Source organism: Pocillopora damicornis, chromosome 10 (assembly GCF_964200805.1).
Source record: "Pocillopora damicornis chromosome 10, jaPocDami1.2, whole genome shotgun sequence".
NCBI classification, from domain to species: Eukaryota; Metazoa; Cnidaria; class Anthozoa; order Scleractinia; family Pocilloporidae; genus Pocillopora; species Pocillopora damicornis.
Window position 1 is genome coordinate 2,137,525 of NC_142679.1, and position 22,083 is coordinate 2,159,607.

The window sequence follows — 22,083 nt, forward strand, 5'->3', positions numbered from 1 at the left end:
TGGCTTTCCTGTTGAAAATTTTTTCAAAACACAAAATCCCTGCAGTGACTTTCGCCCCAATCATCTAGGGGAGTAAATTCACATGTTCCCTTTCCACAAGAAATAAATGCGACGGAAAGGCAAAACTACTCAACAAAGGACACGTTCATTTTGCATGACGTTGTGCTAGAAACGTTTGCCGCATGTTATCGTTTCTTCTGGAGCTTTTGCCGTTTCGTCATACGAAAAAAAGATTTAAAAATGAAGAAAAATTGGAAGAAATGTATTAAACTTGTTATTACCTGTTGTCAATTCCCTCTGGAGGCAATGCACCAGTTTTCCATTGAAAATTTTGCGGATACATGGTGTCTGCACCGGCTCAAGCAAAACGAAGTTGAGATGAATGGCATCTCTCAAGACACACTGCCACTGACAAAAGCTTTGCGCTGCTCTCTCATCAAAGGGTTGGGAGAAAGCTCTTGTTGGATGTTCTAGATAATGTTTCCACGAACCATCCCCTAGTTTGACACAACTACAAAGTAGAGCGTGCAGATGACTATTCTCCAGTGGCGGTTGCGAGTTACGATGAAGAAAACGAAGAGATGATGCGACTAACGCGAGCTCTTTTGGTAATGATTTTATATAAGCCGAGTCTGAATCTAGCGCATCCAAGAACATCGTTAATCTCCCGTGAGGATCGATTAGTATAGAACTGATCGGAGGGATCTTATCATTGTAAGGCTTAATATCTGTGGTCATGAGTGCAAAGCCCTCTCTGTCCCATTCCTCGATCCTCTTCATGTTTCTTCCTCCATCGCTCAAAATGCCATACATCAACTGTCTCAGTGCCATTGAACACTGATTTGATGATCTGCTCTCACAGTCCTCGACCTGTACCTTGAGAAATACTTTTCCCGCCGTTAAGCTGCTCACACAATCGGCAGAAAACTTTCCTTCGCGAAACCTGCGCAACACCTCTTCGTCAAGTTCGAGATTACTTTGGGTTCTTAGAAGACTACAGACCACTCCATTTCGGAGGTAATCCAATAAATTGGACTTCGTAATTGCGTATTCTTGAAGGGAATACTCGACAGCTTTCTCAAGCCGCTCCCTACTTTCACTCGATTCTATCGATCCCAAAACGAACTCGAACGCTTGTGTTTCTGAGATTGAATTAGGGAGCTGGGAGAGGAAATATTTGACACCTGAAAACCTCACTTCCTTTCCACTAAGACCATCACTGGGAAAATTGCAAATTGTGTGGTTAAAGGGCTTTAACGCTTCCCGACTCACGTAATCATTACCCAGTAAGGAAGCAAGCAAAGGGAGCAATTCTTCACGTATTCCAAAATATCTTGCCACGTCACTGCGGTAGAAAATACGCGCTGTTGACTGATCAACATCGAAAGAGGAAAGTGGGATGAAGCCGCCCTTGACATCAAAGATGAAGAAATCGCTGTCGTCGCTCAAAACAGGACATGCCCAATCCTTGGCTAAAGATGCGATGTCATGATCCGCTTCACTGTAGAATTAAAAAGAGAAAAGAAATTGCTTTTTAAACCCCACGAGACTAGCACACTTGGCATTATAAACCTTGTAATAAGTCGTGGAATCAATTTTTCTCCTTTTAGCTGTTCAAGAGATCCGAAAACGTTTAATGACACTTTGGCGACTATTGTAACGATAGCTAAACAGGCGGTCAGGTACCAAAACATCAACTTTTATTTAACCCGAGAACAGAGCTACAATTTACTATGCTAATAATATACATGGAAAAGTTACTCAGTTCTGATTGGTTAAGATAAATGCAGTTTTCAGGTAATTCAGTGCAGAAGAGAGTTAATTCAGTGCAGAAGAGGGTTAATTCAGTGCAAAGAGAGAAACAAACCATACATTGTGATCGGTCAATAATCAAAGAAACTCACAGAGAGCCAATCAAATACGAGCCTTGGATGTCGCAACAAAATTTGAAAATTTGCGAGCGAAACAATGGCCGGCGTTTTAAGTAGGTAAATTTACTCGTGCTTATTTATTCCAAATTGCACTCGAAATCATGTGATTACCTATACTAACAACATGGCCGACACACGAGGAAGCTGTTTCCAAAATGCCATGCGGCCGCAGGAAGCTCAATGGTTCATGTAAGCGTACTCGTCACAACTATTACACCCTGTTCTCTTCAATCACGCTTGCCTTTGATTTTCTTCAGAGGTAATACCTGATTCAACCAAATCGCTGCGCTTGATTCGCACTTTCACAACCTCGGGGCTTCCTTAGTGCAGTTCTCCCGCTCGGTGAATAAGAAGCTAACAATAACTGTAATTTTTAGTCTTAATTCCGGTTACGTGCGAAAGTGAAAGCAAAACATAACCGGAACACTTATTAGTACAAGCTTTAAGTGAATAAAATACCCAAATGGACGTGAACTGCCGTCTTGTGGGCGAAAAAACATTTTTTTTGCGTTAAAAGAAGGGGAAAGCTTACAGAAATGGAACCAAAAATAAATTTCTCTATCTTTCGTTTCATATCCTAAGCATTTGAACACGACCACATTTCTTAGCCAGTGTTATAGCATAAGTGCAAGCTAATTAACTATTTGATGACATCTTACCAGTCAGAAACAGCAAATTTTATCAAGTGATCCCTCAGGACTTCTACGAATACAAACTTCGCCAAAAGTGGAAGTAAAAAGTATTCATCGCCATCAGCTGATGTTTCATTCCTGAACAACCGGTCAGCCTTGTCGATCCTGTCTCGTGTTCTTTCTTTCCGTGTTTCTAACTTCTTGTCACTTCTATCATATGCGCCATCAAGAACTACGAACGATTCTACACCTTTAGATTTTAGAGCTTCGAAAAACAGCAGTACTTTCTTGTAAAACTCCTCATACTGCCCTCCGCATCGGCAATCGAAGCCGTTTTCTTTGTAAAGGTAGTTACACAAGTTATCTCCGTCTATGATAAGCTTTGTGTCTCGCAGCTTGATCAGTCTCCTAAGGTATGGAGCTGACTCTTCAGAACGAACAAGATAAGACGTAAGTCCGTGAACGCCCATTTCCTAAACTGCGACAACAAGCGAAGAGGAGGCACGAACCCAATTTCCCTCGCAGGCCGATAGAAGTTATACTGAGGAGGTTCTATAAGAGAAACAACATGATCTCGAGACCATAGTTCTGATAATCTTTACGTCTCAATTGGCCCTAAAGTTATGCATAGCATAACTTTAACGCTTGAGCGAGACCTTCGGAACTCTAACCCTGGGAACAAGTATACTAGAAAGATAACATCGCGGCTTACGGCGGCGAAGGAAATCGGTTCTGATGAGAAAGAAAAAATGTTTACGGCTATTTCTTCTCTCGAACATTTTAATATTTAGCTACCAAATAATCTTGAAACTGTAGATCATTGCATCCTATTATAAAAAATTTGCTCTTGATTGCTTTGTCAACTTGAATATATGATGTAATTTAGCTTGTGATTTGTGGGATCTTCACAAGTGAACTAAAAGTACCTGAAGAGGGTAATGATGTACTTAATGCAAAACATTTTTGTACAAAGTCTGTCTTGCCATAATCTACCTGAAGGTGCTTTCAATATGCTAGTAAGACTTGCACAGCCCAGTCAAAATGTTTTTGAGTAGTAGGCAAGCTGGCTGTAGTAATTATAGGCAGCAGAGGCCTAACCTCTTCCTGAAAAGCAGTCTGAAAAGCGTGAAGTCAGTGGAAGATACTTAATTGTAGGCGGCCAAATCACAGGCTGCCGGCCCATTTTGAGTGAGCAGTAAAAATCCAGATTTGCTATTTTAACTAATTTTATTGAGAACCAAACCCTGCAAGGTTTAAATTGTGTTTTAGTTTGAAGTGTTTCATGTTTCATGTTTCTTATTTTGCTGTAAGTTGGCTTGTTATGGCCATTTTTCTCTCAAACAATTTTTTTCAGCCTAGTCAAAATGCTTTTGAGAAGTAGGCAAGCTGGCTTTGGTAATAGAAAGTAAAGGCCAAACCTCGTCCAGACTAGAAGTCTGACAAGTGTGAAGCAAGCAGCAAATATTTTGTTGTAAGCGGCCAAATCCCCGGCCGTCAGTACATTTTGACCGGGCTATTTGTTATGTAGCTACTAAGTAATCTTATTAGTAAAGATTACTGCATTCCTTTCTAATAATATTGCCGCTGGCAATAGTAATAGGTAGCAGAGGCCGAACCTCGTCCTAAATGGAAGTCTGACAAGTGTGAAGTAAGTGGCAGATATTTTGTCGTAGGCGGCCAAATCGTCGGCTGCAGCACATTTTTACTGCGCTGATTGTTTGTAGTTTGTATGTGCACTTCTTTTTGGGTGTTAAACAGGTCAAAGTACCAAAAAAGCTTCGTGATAACTTGGTAAAAAAATTTCAATAATGAGATAAAGCTTGACCATTCTTTAGAGTTCTAAAAAACATTATCATTAAAAACATCACACCTACCAGTCTCAGTCCCAAAACGCTGCAAACTAGCTGAAACTACATGTATTTTGTAAAACTGCGTTGAAATCTGTCTAAAAACACCAAAATCCGGCAGAAACGCACGAGTTTTTGCCAAATTTTAGGCAAAAGTTGACAAAAAAGCTCAATTTAGACTGAAAAACACGGTTTTTTTTTTGTTTTTGTTTTTGTTTTTTTTGCAAAAATTAGCTTATTTCACGTTTAAAAACGCTGCCATTGAGCAAAGCTTTGCGTCGCTCGTATGTCAAAGGGCCATGAGGATCGTTTAGAGCTTACAGTAGTTTCTGTAGCATTGTGGAACTCGCCATTCTCAAGTTAACACAACAACATAGTAAAGCAATCAGATGGTTTCTCTCCAGGGGTGGTTGTGCGTTATTGATGAGGTAACGAAGTGATGCAGCGATTAAAATAAACTTTTTACCAAAGGACCTAACCTCTGTGGTGTCCGAATCGAGTGCAAACAACAAAAACTTTTCACGCTCTCCGAGATCGAAGTACGGGATTAGGCTCTTGGTAGGGTTTTACAATTGATTGTTGGACACTTAAGCCCTCTCTGTCCCATTCTTGGATCACCTTTATATTTCCTTCTTCTGCTTTTGTTTCAGCATCGTTCAAAATTGCATACACGAATATCCTTAGTCTTTTAGAGCAACAGTTCGCCGATATTTCTCTACAATTATCAACGGGAATTTCCAGGAACATTTTCCCCGAGCAGCGAGAGGTAAATCTGCCCAAGAGATGGGAACCCTGTGTCTCTCTTCCATACTGGCTGGATGTAACATTTAACTTCACTTCACTTCATCCTCACTCATAATAACACAAGAGGTTTTTCTCTAACAGCTAATCTGCGATCAAAATTAGAATGCAATTTCGCCATGCAGGAAATATGTTGTTTTTTTGGTTGTTTTTTATTTAACAGTTACATCCGCCCTTCATCTTGACTAGCGACCTCTTAGAAAAAAAATTGTATCCTTGAAGTTGCATTTCATTTCATCAAGTCTCGTGTTCCACAGCTGTCCAATTAATCGGGTTCTCTCCTCCCTTCTTTGCAGATTGGCTGAAGATCTTAGATCTTATGAAGGACATCAACAGCATACTGAGTGATTTCTCTTCTGAGCTGGATTCCATGTTCGATTGAGCTTCAACTTGTATTTTATGAACAACATGATGAAAAGGATTGTAAAGATTTCCTAGACGCAATAACTGAGAAGCCGTTTAACAGATCTGATAGTGATGAAGATAAAAGTTTTTGATTAGTAGTATGTGCTACAATGGAAACTCTAGTGCAATGAGACTAAAACACTGATCAAAGCAAAGGAAGACGACGACAAAGTTTCTGATGTGTTCTGGTATCGAGTCAATTGATCTCATTACATTACTTTTGGTATTTCGGAAGCTTGTCCTATGCGAAATTGATAATAATGTTCAATAGTTTTGTTATTTTTCCTATATTTCAAAGGATAGATTTTTTATATCGTTTAATGCTGTTCTTGAGAGCCGCAACTACTTGATGGTGCATATTTATTTAGATAGTCTTTGATTTAAAATTGATTTTTTTTCCAGGTATTTTTATGGGCCACATGTCTCAATTGCCATCTTTAGCAGTTTCTTTAAAATCATCGAAATATTATTAAGCCAGGAAATTGGTTTATTAATCTTGAAATTCACGTGTTATTAATATTTAGCATGTTTGAAGCAATTTCTAAGGGAATGCTCAATTAATTATTTTCTCTTGCTGCAATTGATTTTTTTCACTAGAACCACAAAACGAGGTATTTATATTATAGAAGCTGCAACATTTAGTCCCTGGTTTAAATCGAATCCTAAAAATCTTAAAAAAAGGGAGGAGCCTTCGATTCAGGGTCTTACGAAGGATTTTTTTTCGAAATTTCAATTAAAAGGATCTAAATATCCTAGAAATTACATTGCTTTACTGCTGAGCTGTAGCTGTTAGTTCTGAGATGATTTCATTTCCATGTCCCCCAAGGAAACTTGTTGCAACTGAGTTTGTGTGTCATGTTATCGCTAGTATTGACATTGACTGTGACTGCATACTTGCACTGGTAGTCGTTCATGATAGGATTTTGTAATAGACGACAATTTGGTACACATTATATAAACAAATTTGAATTGGAAATATTTTTATTGTACTTAGAGGCTCGACAGGCGAATAAGGCTTTTGTTTTTAACATAAATTGTCTATAGTAATACGAAGGAGGTGTAACTATTTTGAAAGAAGTGCGCCCTTCTAAATATCAGTATACCAGTTACATGCTACGAATTCACGCACTAAGTTCTTCAAACAAATGAAATGAAACAAATGACTTCCAAAAAAATGAAATTTTTACTCTCCTATGTATAAAGTTATTTCTTCCAACCCTATTCCTAAAATAAACTTATATTTCTGAAAAGTACTGTATTTTTTCCTATGATTTTGAGGACAGATTTTCAGGTACAGCTGCTAAATCGGTGGAGGTTAGCTCTGGGGGAAGTGCAAACAGTCAATCAGTAAGGCACTTTATCAGTCTCGTACCCGGACCCTCCACGGCCGAGCGGTTGCATTCCGGTTACATGGTAGGTCCTGGGTACGAGATAAGCATTTCAAACGATAATTGAGCTACTCATTGCCATGTGCGCTGTCCCGCACCAGAGGATGGATGATGTTGGAAGAAAAATTTGCATGGATTATTAGCACTCTATACAGTTTTGGAACTGTTGAGTCTCTTATATTTATTAGTAAGAAGTTAGTGGCCAACCTAAACTGCTAACATTGGCAAATATATGTTTAATTTCTAAGCGCGTAACACAGCTAATTACGATATTTTTTAAGTAACCGAGGATAATAGTTGTTTCGTCATGCCATTTTGGATTTTTTTTCTTACAAATTATATCGAGGAACACGCTCCGAGAACGTGGGGAAATGATCTCCCGTTTCTTGTTTGACATTTTGTTTTCTCTCTTTCTTCGTCGAATGTTAGAAGCTGTTGTTTCTGTTCACGTTGAGCTCGCAGAGGTGGAGGGTGCCGAGAAATGATGCCCCAGCTGGTTACCATAGGGGTCGTCACTGAGTGATATTGCCGGTTATGGTGCTTTCATTCAGGTTCATACCTGATGTGTGTAACCGTAACTTTTGCATCCTGGTTACAACATCTTCTGCAACAGAAACGGTTGATGTACTTACTTAGAGTGGAAGGTGGAGTCTAAATTCATTCAAGAACGTCAAGAAAAGGATGACAAAATCGTACAAATGACTATTTAACTAACGCCAAAGAATTTGACAGTATCTTCAAACCGAACGTTCGGAATCCGGAACAAAACTTGCAGCCGATCCGATTGTTTCAGGATTACGAGTGCGCATGAAAAAAATTGAATCATATTTTTTTTCAAAAGTACCGTGAGAACAAGAATATACTAACGATCCTTTCAGAAAACTATATTGAAAAGTTTTGTATACTAGTATACTACCTATTTCCTCCTGGTCGGCAGTAATTGCAGTGTAAAGCTCTTGATACCGAACAAGAGAGCTTGGAGTTGACATCAAGGATTCTGGCTTACAGCCTGAAAGAGAGGGGCAAAATAACGATTTTAACCTTTTTTTCTGCGTTAACAGTTTTCAAAATAAACTTTATTACAACACGCCGATAAACTCAACGTTGATGAAAAGATACAGGCTTTCCTGTTGAAAATTTTTTCAAAACACAAAATCCCTGCAGTGATTTTCACCCCAATCATCCAGAGGGGTAAATTGACATGTTCCCTTTCCACAAGAAATAAATGCGACGGAAAGGCAAAACTACTCAATGGAGGACACGTTCATTTTACATGTTTACGTTGCGCTGGAAACGTTTGCTACAAGTTATTGTCAAGTTATCGTCAAACGAAACAAAAGATTTAAAAGGAAGAAATATGTGTTAAACTTGTTATTACCTGTTTTCAATTCCCTCTGGAGGCAATGCACCAGTTTTCCATTGAAAACTTTGCGGATACATGGTGTCTGCACTGGCTCAAGCAAAACAAAGTTGAGGCGAATGGCATCTCTCAAAACACACTGCCACTGACAGAAGCTTTGCGCTGCTCTCTCATCAAAGGGTTGGGATAAAGCTCTTGTGGGATGTTCTAGGTATTGTTTCCACGAACCATCCTCTAGCTTGACACAACTGCAAAGTAAAGCGCACAGATGACTATTCTCCAGTGGCGGTTGCGAGTTACGATGGAGAAAACGGAACGATGATGCGACTAACGCAAATTCTTTTGGTAATGACTTTATATAAGCTGAGTCTGAATCTAGCGCATCCAAGAACATCGTTAATCTGCCGTAAAGATCAATATTTGGTATCGAACTGAACGAAGGGACCTTATCATTGTAAGGCTTAATGTCTGTGTGCTTGACTGCAAAACCCTCTCGGTCCCATTCTTCGATCCTCTTCATGTTTCTTCCTCCATCGCTCAAAATGCCATACATCAGCTGTCTCAGTGACATTGAACACTGATTTGATGATCTGCTCTCAAGGTTCTCGACCTGTACCCTGAGAAATACTTTTCCCGCCGTTAAGCTGCTCATACAATCAGTAGAGAACTTTCCTTCGCGAAACCTGCGCAATACCTCTTCGTCAAGCTCGTGTTTATTTTGGGTTCTCAGAAGACTACAGACTACTCCATCTCGGAGGTAATCCAATAAATTGGACTTCGTAATTGCGTATTCTTGAAGGGAATACTCGACAGCTTTCTCAAGCCGCTCCCTACTTTCACCCGGCTCTATCAATCCCAAAGCGAACTCAAATGCTTGTGTTTCTGTGATTGAATTAGAGAGCTGGGAGAGCAAACTTGCGACACCTGAAAACCTCACCGCCTTTCCTCTGCGACCATCACTGAAAAGAGTCCAAATTGTGTGGTTGAAGGGTTTTAACGCTTCCCAACTCACGTAATCATTGCCAAGTAAGGAAGCAAGCAAAGGGAGAAATTCCTCGCGTATTCCAAAATATCTTGCCAAGTCACTGCGGTAAAAAATACGCGCTGTTAACTGATCAACATCGAAAGAGGAAAGTGGGATGAAGCCGCCCTTGACATCAAAGATGAAGAAATCGCTGTCGTTGCTCAAAACAGGACATGCCCAATCCTTGGCTAAAGATGCGATGTCAGGATCCGCTTCACTGTAGAATTAAAAAGAGAAAGGGAATTTCTTTTTAAACCCCACGAGAATAGCCCGCTTAGCATTATGAAACATATTATAAATCAAATAAATTTTTTCCTATCAGCTGTTCAAGAGATCCGAAAACGTTTAATGACACTTTGGTGACTATTACACCCTGTTCTCTTCAATTACGCTTGCCTTTGATTTTCTTCACAGGTAGTACCTGATCAGTCAATCAAATCGCTGCGCTTGATTCGCACTTCCGCAGCCTCTGGGCTTCCCCAGTGCAGTTCTCCCGCTCGATGAATAAGAAGCTAACAATATCTGAAATTTATGTTGTCTTAATTTCGCTTATGTGCGAAAGTGAAAACAAAAATAAACCGGAACACTTATTAGTACAAGCTGTAAGAGAAAAAAAATACCCAAACGGACCTGAGCGGCCGTCTTTTGGGCGAAAAAACATATTTTTGAATAATTTTTTTTTATAATTAAAAAAATAACATCTATGTTAGCCTATAGAGAGTGGTATGTTGCTAGCACCAATCAGATCGTTTAGGGAATATATTTCGCACCAATCAGATCGCCGCATTAGGGTATGTATCTCGCATTAATCAGAGCGTCGATTTTGTTCTTTGGTTTGAGAGGTGTTCAAAATGAGAAATGTTGGCTTTTCTGTGTTTTTAACATGTATTTTACCGCGCGTTATGAGAAGTGCGATGCTTCTGGGCAGATGGAAGATATCAGATTACCTATAGTAAACGAGTTACTCATGCTGTGAAAATGGTGGATAGCTGTTCGAGAGAAAATGGAGTCCTGTGCACTGTAGCACGATCATGGTTATTGTTCCTTCCAAACGAGAGCGAGTGGAAAAATTTTGAATCAAATATTGCTTGAGGTGTTGATGAATTGCACCAAACATTTTGATTTGAGCAGTTCTTTAACGGCAAGCTGTGTTGCAAGATTCATGATTTGTTGAGTGTGCCGATTATATTTTTCTGGATTGGTTTGCTCGGTGCTATCTTAAGATGAATGTCTGATTAAAATTGACTGTGGACGATTTTGTATATGTTTCCGATGCCTGGAGAAAGTGATCTTGCGGAGTCGTTTGTGCTTGATCATGGACGAATTCAGGTACCATCGTAAGCGTGTTTGTTTGATTTTCTTATCTGGAATGAATGATTTACGGAGGAAAGTTAATATGATGTGATTTACTAACGTCGAAAATATATCAAGTCGAAGGAACAGTTTTGGTCTCGGTCCGCATTTTTGTCAACAAAATAAACACATACTGCTTAAAAAAAGAATTATGATACGGACTACCAGCAAGGCTGTCGAATATTGCGCGTGTTAAATATTCACTAGTGACATCTAATCTACATCTACGTCTACTTTTATTACGTTGGTAAAATCTGTACAGATATCACACCAACCAACTCGCGCGCAAAGTGAGAAGACTACATGAAGGCTAGAAGTTATATTTAGATCGATTTTGATCAAGAAACGGGCCAGGAATATTCCGCAATAGTGCAAATAATCGTGAAAGCTGATCGCGGAAACGCGATTGTGTGACGCTCGCTAAGTTGTAAGATGACATGTTACCACATACCAGACGAAAAAACTCTTTAGATTCCCAGTCTGCCTTTTGTACCCACTCTGCAGTCTGCATTCTACATTTTGTACCTAGTCTACATTTTGTACTAATAGGTATCCATGGCACCAATACAGTTTATTTTTGGTTACAGTTATTCGCGCAACACGCAATCTACCACAAAAAGTACCTGTGTGTGAGTCAATTCGACATTTTCGTTCTTTTTCGCGTTTCTACTCTTCTTTCCTTTTTTAAAAATGTAGACATCACTTGCAATGTTTCAAGTAATCCACCCACCCCAAAGAAAAAAAACTCTTGCAGGCATAGCATGTTTTTTTGCGTTTAAAGAAGGGGTAAGCTTACAGAAACGGAACCAAAAATAAATTTCTCCATCTTTCGTTTCATATCCTAAGCATTTGAACACGACCACATTTCTTAGCCAGTGTTATAGCATAAGTGCAAGCTAATTAACTATTTGATGATATCTTACCAGTCAGAAACAGCAAATTTTATCAAGTGATCCCTCAGGACTTCTACGAATACAAACTTCGCCAAAAGCGGAAGTAGAAAATATTCATCGCCATTAGCCGATGTTTCATTCTTGAACAACCGGTCAGCCGTGTCGATCCTGTCTTGTGTTCTTTTTATCTGTGTTTCTAATTTCTTATCACTTCTATCATATGCGCCATCAAAAACTACGAACGATTCGACACCCTTAGATTTTAGGGCGTCGAAAAACAGTAGTACTTTCATATAAAACTCCTCATACTGCCCTCCGCATCGGCAATCGAAGCCGTTTTCTTTGTAAAGGTAGTTACACAAGTTATCTCCGTCTATGATAAGCTTTGTGTCCCGCAGCTCGATCAGTCTCCCAAGGAATGGAGCTGACTCTTCGAGATAAGACGTAAGTCCGCGAACACCCATCTCTTAAACTGCGACAACAAGCCAAGAGGAGACACTAACCAGTTTCCCTCGCTGGCCGATAGAAGCTATGAGAAGGTGGCTATAGAAGAGGAAACACTACCACGACGAGAGTACTGTTGCCAAGGACATGATTCAAAGTTTCATTGACCACAAGTACCCGCTTGGATTTTTTAAGCTTCCTCACACGGTAATGAAGTCTGCAACTGTGGTTAATTTCCTTTTAATTTAATCTTGGTCAGCGGCACATAAATACCACGATACTAGATAAAGACTTAGATTTTCTATTCCCCGTTTCATAATTTTTTTGTTAGTCACGCGAAAATGAAATTCCCCTCCTAGGAAAGTCTAAATCGGAAAGTATGATGTACTAGTAAAAGGTAGTCGCGAACCTAGTTTCCCTTGCTGGCCAATGGAAGCTTTGAAAAGGAGATTAATGAAGAAAACACTCAACTGCCATGTGAGTGTTGCTGCTAATAATATTATTCAAAGTTAATAACCACAGATACCCTCTTTGTTTCTTCTCAGCTTCCTCACCCATCAGTGGAGTGGGCGACTGAAGTTGTCCCCTAAATTAAACAAAAGCAATCGGTAAAGCAAACAGAGCAGTAAGTCCAATAATGCTAATTTTCTTTCGCTTTTCATATTATATGAAACTGAACTTAACCGTCATTAGCTTATAATAGAAAAGTTGACTTGAAAGTAAAGCAAATGATGTAGTAAAGAAATGAAGATGTTAATTATGAATAATTGAAGGTAGAATTACGCGTTCAGTTTGTTGGGTGAAAAGATAAGTAATGTGCGTGTACTTTTAAAATCTTCCTGAATTATACCAAGAATCGGTTGACCAGTATACGACGTGAAAAGTAAAACTAAGCAGGCGTTACTATCATTTGAGAAGAAGCGGATCGTAAGAGATTTCTCCTTAAAGATACCGAAGAGTTTCAAGTTGTTAGCTTGGTAATAGCTGTAGTATTTGGCAAGGAGTCACGTCACCAATATTACTTTTCGCCTTGCAAGAAATTTTCTCAAACTTAGGTACTTCTAAAACTTTATTTAAGCTAGAGGTATTCGTGAAAGGGTTTACTTAACAAATATTCGCCGAAGGTGAAGTAAATATTGTTAAATAATCCTCAAGACGAATTCGAGCCGGGGGATTATTTAACAATATTCACTGAGTCTGAAGAATCATTGCTCAGTCTGGAGATTTCGAATTCTGCTGGAAGTTTGTTTGATGTTTTGCCGGATTACTTGTAGGAAGATAAGCAGCCAGTCTCCACTAGAATTGAACAGGTTTGTTTAGTTCAATAAGCAAAAAATTAATATCTTTCTTTTGAAAATTGTTATTCCAAACTTAGAAGCATTTTATGCGCTCTTTGGAGTTGAGATATTTCACCTGGAAACTTAGCTTGACGTTACGTAACTAGCTCCCGCCGGAATTCTGCGGCATATTTATGAATGAGAATTGCCTACAAGTTATCATTCGACGTGAAGCATGATTCATATACTATTTTCTTCCTGAACATTAAAAAATGAGATCAACAATTGGTTACCTTGTACACAATCTAAAAAGTAAAAGACAGCATGGGTAATTTTCATAGAAAGAGCGAAGTGATCTTTGTAGTATATCAAGCAATTCTGACATGTAATCACATCAACTAGATGTAACGTCAGCAGATTACTCGCGTTGCCTGGCAACATGTTTCCTAGAAACCGTCGACACTGTTCTCGCTCGTTAATGGAACTTCCCCTTCTCACCGTTGAACTTCAACATTGCACAGAACAGAAAAACGATTTCCTGGCATTTCGTCAGCAGATGATGTTTCTCTCGACGCGGCATTTTGCTTAGAAGTCCTCCTCACTCTCTTCTTGTCTCCGTGGTTCTTTACACTCACCATCTTTTCTAAAAGGCCACTGGTTACTGCAAGACGAAGCCTATGAAACAAGCGAAACAGCTTGAAACCTGGAAGAAGCTGCTCTGGTTGTCGACCTAGAAAAAGAGGACACTTTCATCAGTTTTCCACACATCTCTACTTGAACTTGCGAGAGTTAAAAAAAAATCAGTGGATGTTACTTGCAATGTTGGCATGTGCCACAGTTAACAAGAGTCATCAGTTAGAGCTGTTGTATGTTTGAGAACCTTTTAGTACCAATAACAGTGCCCCCCTCTCCTGTTTCATGAGAACTAATATCGGTCTCATCTTCCAAGTCAAACACAGCAATTACGTTTATTTGCTTCACTATTAGTTCTGACTTGAAAACAGGGAACTCAGGCGCACTAAACAAATATTCACATCATATTCATATTTTCTAAAGTATTGGATTGCAAGGGTTAATTTTCAGACTTACCACGTTGCAAACTTTCAAGCAGTTTTTGTGCCATTTTTCCATTGAATGTCTTATGAATAAATGGTACAGGTACAGGCTCAAGCAAATTAAAATTTAGATGAATTGCGTCTCTCAGAACACACTGCCACTGAGCAAAGCTTTGCGCCGCTCGTATGTCAAACGGCCATGAGGAGCGTTTAGGGCTTACAGTGTTTTCTTCACCTTTGTGGAACTCGTCATTCTCCATGTTAACACAACAACACAGTAAAGCGATCAGATGGTTTGTATCCAAGGATGGTTGCGCGTTTTTTATGAGGTAACGAAGTGATGCGACAATCAAAATAAACCTTTTACCCAAGGATCTAACATCTGTGGTGTCCGAATCGAGTGCAAACAACAAAAAATTTACACGCTCTCCGAGATCGAGGTACGGGATTAGGCTCAAAGAAGGGACCACGCCCTCTTGGTAGGGTTTTACAATTGATTGTTGGACACTTAAGCCCACTCTGTCCCATTCTTGGATCACCTTTATATTTCCTTCTTCTGCTTTTGTTTCAGCATCGTTCAAAATTGCATACACGAATCTCCTTAGCCACTTAGAGCAACAGTTCGCCGATATTTCTCTACAATTCTCAACGGGAATTCCCATGAACAGTTTCCCCGATGTCAAGCTGCTGATGCATTTGGAGGAAAACTTTCCATCTCGGAACCTGTGCAAGACCCACTGGTTGATCTCGCGATTACTCTGCGTTCTTAGGGAGCTAGAGACTAAGTCGTCTTGGAAATAGCCCAATAGATTCGACTCTGAAAGTGTGTATTCCTGTAGAGAAAGTTCAACAGCTTCTCTAAGTTGTTCTCTGTTTTCAGCTGACTTCACCATTTTCAGGGCACATTTCAAAGCCTCTTCCTCGTTTGAGTCAGGAAGTTTGGATAGCATGTTCGCAATGCTTTCAAATCGAGCTCCTTTTTTACTAAAATGGTTGGAAGTCTGAAAACCATTCAACACACGGTTAAACTCAACTAATAAATCACAACTCACGTAGTCATTTCCTGCCAACGAAGCCAACAAGGGAATTAATTCTGCACGAATTCGGAAGTGCGACGCCAGTTTTTGCCGATGGAAGACCCTCACTGTCAAACAACTGGAATTCCAGGTAAAGAAAGCAAGAGGAACGTACCCAGCTTTGATGTCAAAGATAAAGAAGTCACTGTCATTGCTAAGAACTGGGCAATTCCACACATAAGCCAACGAGGCAATTTCTGTGTCGGCTTCGCTGTTGAGAAAAAAAAAGGAAGTGAGGTTAGATGTATATATTTTAGGGCGAGCCAAGAGCTGGAGAAGTAATATCCACCAAGCCTCTTCTAGCGTTCCTTCCACATGTACATGATTTTCAATTTGAAATAAAATCTCATGGAAGAATAAGAAAAAGGCCTACATACTGAACTTTTTGTGTGACTTGAAAAGTCATAAAGTCCAATCAAGTTTCCTCAACGTTGGTACTGTAGTTTCTCCCTGAACAGTGACCCTGTGTACCCATCTTCCTCTATTTCTCTATCGAGCTCAAAACTTTCCATATTTCTTCTCATATTTACAAACATGACGCTAATGACAAAGCTGATCCTAGCAGTATGTAGGACGCGTGTCATATATGAACTTCGTGATGAGCCTCGCTCACCACAGAGTCTCTGTGGTTCGGTGGTAGAGCATCAAAGCGCGGATTCCGAAGGTCTGAGGTTCGATCCCATATAGCGGCTCAGATTTTTTTTTTCTTCCACGCTCGTGGCACTGAATTCGAAAAACATCTTTCTCTTTTTCTTTACCGAGCTCAAAATTTACCATCCGTCCTATTCTATTTGATGGTCCTGTGTGTTGTCTAGTAGAAGATTATGTTATTTTGTTGTTTCGATGTGATCAAAAGCCTTTATGGTGGGGTCATTAAAAGAGGCTACACGGGCTACTTCTCTTGAAATCGTTTCAAAGCGCATTATCACAAATAAATCACTCCTACCTATCACTGGAAACGAATTTTACGCCGCGATTCCTGAGTGCCTCCAAGAACACGTGCCTTGCCAAAAGCGGAAGTAAGAACAAACGATCATCAGCGGATTTCGACAAAGCATTTGATGTTTTAACCCTCTCCTTTGCTCGGGCTTTAAGTGTCTCCAACTTCTTGTCGCTGGGATCATGTGCTCCATCAAATACAACATAGGCCTCCACGCCGTTCGAAACCAGAGCATCGAAAAACGAAACTACAGCATCATAATATTCTTGGTACTGACCACCACATCGGCAGTCTAAGCCATTGCTATAGTAAAGATAATGGCACAGACAAGATCCATCGATGATAAGTTTTGTATTTTTAAGATCGATCTGTGTCCAAAGCGTTCCGATTGAGTTGATATAACTTGTTAGTCCGGGAATCCCCATTGCTAGATACAAAGCTTCTTTTCCTCTATCAAATCATAATGTTCCAGGCGTATGAAATGACGAGTGATTTCTTGAGAGGGTGGGAGCCCAACTGTTGTAGCCTCTGTTTAAATCAATAGAGCTGAATAGTCCTTGAACATTTTCATATGGATTTGAGAAAGACCGCAAAGATAATCGCCCGAAAATACGTAGTTTGAAATTTTTTTTCTCATCTGTCGTCCTGTTTTTAAACTACATTTTGCCCCTCCCTGGAAAGAAAGAAAAATCACCTTGAGCCTGCATAAAAAAACCAGCGGCTAAGAAAAACAGAAATGTATGTCAAGTAATAAGATTTGAACATCCTGTGACTTTCTCTGAAACCGGTTATTTTTGCACGAAATTTCATCCTCATCGACGACAACAAACCAACAGATGATATCTACAAGATGACTGCTGAAACAGAAGGTTCGAGTGAACCGGTTATTTTAGCCACAGCAGGATACGATCATGCGATTAAGTTCTGGCAAGCACACAGTGGAATATGCCACCGCACTGTACAGCATCCAGACTCTGTATCCTTTGCATTTATAAAATCTAGTTCACTGCATACACTTGCACGGTGTTTACCGAAGAACACAAAACCTTAAAAACATGAGTGTACGAAAGACTCAAAGTAGATAGGTAGAGACGCCCACAATATATCTTGAAATTGTCTTCATTGCAATACCAACGCAAGTCCATGGGACACAACCTCAAGTTCTAATTAGATAACAGAAGGTGTAACCAATCAACCCCCAAGAACTGATCTTAAGTACTCCACTTTAGCTGCTACACATTTCCTTGAAAACTAGCTACGAGAATTTGGCTTGAAATCAAGATAACAACTTCTACATGTACCTGATAAGTTTGAGTCTCCTCATTACACCCGTTAATTTAGTTACAATAGACATTCAAGCTAACTACATACGACCCATATAGGAACAAATTTCAAGACTATCTTAAATACCTCTAATTTTATCCCTCCTCCCATAGAGAAATGTTACGTTTTTGTTTTGTTTTTTGTGGTTGTACTGTGAGCACTGATTTTTTTTAAGGGTATTGTGATGAATTTTGGTTTATTTTTAATTTCATATGTCATTACTTCCTACAAAGTGGCAATGCTATTGGATGAGTGTTTTATGGTGATAAATTTTTGTCACAGAGTGTAACTGTATGCACCTCATCATTGTACATGTAGATGTTGTAATCTTTAACTCTATTGTATTAGCAAGTCAATGCAATGCAGATCACACCTGACAGACAGTTGTTAGCTGCTGCAGGTAACTTGCTCTTGACCTCTGAGATGAAAAAGAAATTTGTCTAGAATTTCAACCCTTTTTACTCTGAAGATTGAGCTGACTGTGCATCAGTAAATTATTATATACTCCTGGTTCATTTCAAAAGAAAGATTATACCAACTGAGTATTAGTAATGGTAAAACTGTATTTATTTCACAGTAACATCTCTTTTATTTTTTATTTTCCTCAGGATATCAACACATACGCATGTATGATATCAATTCAAGCAATCCTAGTGCTGTAAGTCATATAGCCCAAGTTTTCTTTTATTTTAAACTTAGAAGTCTTTTAAACTACAGGAAAATTAGGCACAGACCAAGGTTTTTCAATTTTGGGGGCCATTAGACACCTTTAGTCCCAAGACCTTAAAAAAAAAAAACGTGGTTTCACACCCTTCCTCCTGCCCATCAATAACATGGTGAGCATCACCTACACCAGCAAAAATTTGGGTTCTGTACTCTTTTCTCAATGATTCTATACCTGATTTTTTCTTCCTTCTTACTAGTATTTTACTAATGAAAAATTTATGGTTGATTTGTACTCGACCTTCAGTCTTCAGTCAGCTCATCACTTAATACATATTTAGGGACATCAGCAGATAATAATTGAAACTGAGTCTGTGCTTGTGTCTTGCTCTAGACTTTGTATTTAAGTTTGAAGGACTCATCGGTTCTTCTGAATTTTTCACCTTTTGTTATATTTTGAGGGTTAGACTCTACTTCAAGCTGCCTTTTCAAGGGACATTCCTATGATTGTTTTCCTCTTCAAGTTAACTGGTTTACAATTTTATTCCAATATTAAGATTTTTGAGATCCCTAATCCCAGGAATTTTAAGTGGCCTTCCTCAAGATAGGAAAGAAGATTTACTAGAGTTTCCCACTTTTTTTATACTCAATTCCGCTTAAGGTTGTGAATTATGATGGTGTATCTAAGAATGTGACTGCTGTGGGATTTCATGAGGATGGTAAATGGATGTTCACTGGTGGGGAGGACTGTTCAGCCAGAATATGGGACTTGAGGTATGTCTGAACATGGGTGCAATTATGCTTTATAGACTGTGCATAGGATCAGGACAGCTGGATGTTGGCCAAATGAATGTTCAATTTTCGCAACTGTTTTAAGATCATTAAGAATTAGATGAAAACTACCTCAAGTGAAAGTATAACATTGCATTTGTTTTTGTTGATGTTTTTTCTTATTTCAGGTCTCATAATTTACAGTGTCAAAGAGTGTTTCAAGTGAATGCTCCAGTAAACTGTGTTTGCCTTCATCCAAATCAGGTAACTAAACTTAAAGGAAAGAAATAAAAGAACATACTATGATAACTAGTCATTAAGTTAGATGACCTATAATCATGATAAAACAGTTAGAAATACTTTTTATTGCATTCTCAATGTAATATAATGAGGTTTGAGTGATGATTTGGTGGCTGATTTATGTGAGAATCCTGTTAGTAAATGAAATAAAGCAAAAGAAAAAATACAGAAAGAAACTTATTTGTAATATTTTGTTTGATACTATCGATCATGAATAACTGAATGTGAAATTTATCATTTTTAGGGTGAGCTTATTGTTGGTGATCAGAGTGGTGCAATTCACATGTGGGATCTTAAAACAGATCACAATGAGCAGTTGGTGAGCAGTTTGTGCCAATAATTACATGTTGTTTTATTTTTTGTGTTTGTTTTTTAGTTCAGGGGCCTAAAGATTTTTAGAATGAACTTAATGATCACTAAAGAGCAATTTTCTGAGGAGTTTAGAGGATTACATTGCGAAAATTTTTTTGCATGAGTTATCTCACCGTTATGTTTGTTTTTGTTGCATAGATTCCAGAACCAGATACCTCCATCTTGTCTATCAGCATTGATAGAGAAGCTTCCTACATGGCAGCTGTCAATAATCAGGTAATGAATAGCCACTCAGTTATTTTCATTTTATACAGTTAGGAGAAATTTGCCATGGTGTAGTTATCATGAACAGTGTGCTTTCCCTAATATTAAATGAAGCAAGGTTTTGTCTTTCTTAATAAATCCATTAGTTAGCCAGTTAGCTAGTTGATCTCAATAATTCCTTTGATCTTTTTTCGTTGGTCTTTCAGGGTAACTGCTATGTTTGGAGCTTAACTGGAGGTACAAAAGATGACCCAACTATGCTGCACCCTAGGACAAAAATTCCTAAGGCACATAAAAGAGCAGCTTTAAAGTGCCTTTTTAGTCCAGACTCATGGTATGTCCTCCACAGGTTCCCCTAAGTAATTGTGTCCTAAAGGCTTGGTCTATGAGACTGACTGACCACTTCCCTTCCAATAGACTCTATTAAAATCATCCTATGTCATATGTCTTAATTCTTTCACTCCCAGAGGTGATTAGGATGTAACTTCTCCCTGTAATATCTATCACTTTCCAAAAAACAGGTAATGAGAATACTCAAACCCATCAGGTAGAAGTTGTTATGTTGATCCAACACCAAATTCTTATTACTTACTACAAGGAAATTTTTAGCAGCCAGAGTAGAGAACTAACAATCACATCTTAGAAGTTAAGGGTTAACTCTTTCACTCTTTCTTTGATGCCAAGATTTCTGATTAAACTTTGTTTTGACCTCTTCAAACTCTAATCCTCTGATTTTCTAGCTTTCTAGCCACAACATCTGCAGACACAACAGTCAATATTTGGCAGACTGCAGATTTCTCCCTTAAGAAAACTCTCAAAGAAACCAATCAAAGATGGGTTTGGGATTGTGCCTTCTCTGAGGATTCACAGTACCTTATCACAGGTAAAGAAATCCTGTACATTGTACTACTCTAGATTTGTTCATAACATAAGTCAAAATGCTTGTTTTGCTAATGCATATTGGAAGGGCTTTACTGTGGGAATTACAAAAATTATGATCTCTCTAATTTGATTCACGTTGTTGAGCATACTGTCTGGTATTTGTTGACCTAAAGTGCAAAAATCTGGTAATGAACAAACCTGCTGTCTTGTACCATTCACATTGTTCCAGAGTGATGCTCAGTCTCTTTAGCCATGATGCTTCATAGTAACAATATTGTTGTCATAATCTATTAACACTTTAACCCCCAGAAGTGATTAACATGTCACTTCTCTCTTTAGTATCCATTCATTATCCAGTAAACAGTTAATAAGGATACTTAGACCTATCATTTAGAAGTTGTTATCTTGATCTAACACAAAATTCTCATCACTAATTTACAAGGAAATGTCTAGCAGCTAGAGGGGATTATAAGCAATCATATCTTGGGAGTTTAAGGTTTTAACCCTTTAACTCCCACACCAAATTTGTAATTCTCCTTACTGTCAACCATACAGTTTTTATAATGTTAGTTCAGAGACCTTAGTATTGTATCAACTAAATTATTATTCCCAAATTGATATTTTTCTCATTCTCATCACTTATCTATTTGATATTGTATTGATATGGTAAAGAGAAATTCTGTCTCGGTCACTCATGGGAGTTTAAGGTTTTAATGGTGTTTGTTTTCTTGTATCCTTGCCAGCATCCTCTGATAACATGGCTCGGCTGTGGAATCTTGATCAGGGGGAGGTGGTTCGAGAGTACAGTGGACATCAGAAGGCTGTGGTTGCTCTTGCATTTAGAGATGCCCATGCTGTTTGACAATCAATCAAATAGAGAAAAAAAAATTTTATGTAAAATAGAGAAAAAATTTTGTCATGCATTTTGTTCTCCTTTTAGTCAAAAATAGAGTCCCTTAAGGCCACAGGGTGAATTGGGGCCAGGTTTTGATATGTATACCTATTTGTTCATGCCATACTAAGCTTCCCTTTACTAATTACTTTAACTTTACATCATTTACTTTTATTACTTTCTGTCAAATCAAGTCTTAAAAAAAAATTTAATAAAATGTTTTTATTTTGTGTAATTGTGTATTGAAAAA

General features: G+C 38.6%; 4 protein-coding genes and 1 long non-coding RNA gene across 6 annotated transcripts; 2 read left to right on the forward strand and 3 right to left on the reverse strand.

Moving 5' to 3' along the window:
- Window positions 1-95: 95 nt before the first annotated feature.
- On the reverse strand, window positions 96-3,195 carry LOC149038426 (single-strand DNA endonuclease ASTE1-like). Its single transcript, XM_089184735.1, has 2 exons — window positions 2,591-3,195; window positions 96-1,501 (listed from the first exon to the last, which is right to left on the reverse strand). Exons 1-2 carry the CDS (start codon window positions 3,031-3,033, stop codon window positions 235-237), a joined length of 1,710 nt encoding a protein of 569 aa, XP_089040861.1. The 5' UTR covers window positions 3,034-3,195; the 3' UTR covers window positions 96-234.
- Window positions 3,196-5,040: 1,845 nt separating this feature from the next.
- Window positions 5,041-5,937, forward strand: LOC149038427 (uncharacterized). The gene is made up of 2 exons (XR_016180394.1): window positions 5,041-5,176; window positions 5,508-5,937. It is a non-coding gene; the product is annotated as an uncharacterized LOC149038427 (long non-coding RNA).
- An 843-nt stretch (window positions 5,938-6,780) lies between these two features.
- LOC113670659 (single-strand DNA endonuclease ASTE1-like) lies at window positions 6,781-12,664 on the reverse strand. Of its 2 annotated transcripts, none has more exons than XM_089184734.1 (4): window positions 11,665-12,664; window positions 8,383-9,605; window positions 7,921-8,013; window positions 6,781-7,608 (listed from the first exon to the last, which is right to left on the reverse strand). In XM_089184734.1, exons 1-4 carry the CDS (start codon window positions 12,096-12,098, stop codon window positions 7,517-7,519), a joined length of 1,842 nt encoding a protein of 613 aa, XP_089040860.1. In that variant the 5' UTR covers window positions 12,099-12,664; the 3' UTR covers window positions 6,781-7,516. The 2 variants fall into 2 exon arrangements, with proteins under 2 accessions (XP_089040860.1, XP_027042646.2); XM_027186845.2 differs by having other exon boundaries at window positions 7,366-7,605.
- Window positions 12,665-13,134: 470 nt separating this feature from the next.
- On the reverse strand, window positions 13,135-17,123 carry LOC113670676 (single-strand DNA endonuclease ASTE1-like). Its single transcript, XM_027186856.2, has 3 exons — window positions 16,433-17,123; window positions 14,445-15,697; window positions 13,135-14,085 (listed from the first exon to the last, which is right to left on the reverse strand). The coding sequence occupies exons 1-3, from the start codon at window positions 16,849-16,851 to the stop codon at window positions 13,850-13,852; spliced, it is 1,908 nt and encodes a 635-aa protein (XP_027042657.2). The 5' UTR covers window positions 16,852-17,123; the 3' UTR covers window positions 13,135-13,849.
- A 26-nt stretch (window positions 17,124-17,149) lies between these two features.
- Window positions 17,150-22,068, forward strand: LOC113670635 (target of rapamycin complex subunit lst8). Its single transcript, XM_089184736.1, has 10 exons — window positions 17,150-17,402; window positions 18,098-18,149; window positions 18,358-18,407; window positions 19,074-19,186; window positions 19,372-19,447; window positions 19,728-19,802; window positions 19,994-20,071; window positions 20,266-20,393; window positions 20,800-20,942; window positions 21,685-22,068. The coding sequence occupies exons 1-10, from the start codon at window positions 17,277-17,279 to the stop codon at window positions 21,801-21,803; spliced, it is 960 nt and encodes a 319-aa protein (XP_089040862.1). The 5' UTR covers window positions 17,150-17,276; the 3' UTR covers window positions 21,804-22,068.
- The last annotated feature ends 15 nt before the right edge of the window (window positions 22,069-22,083 follow it).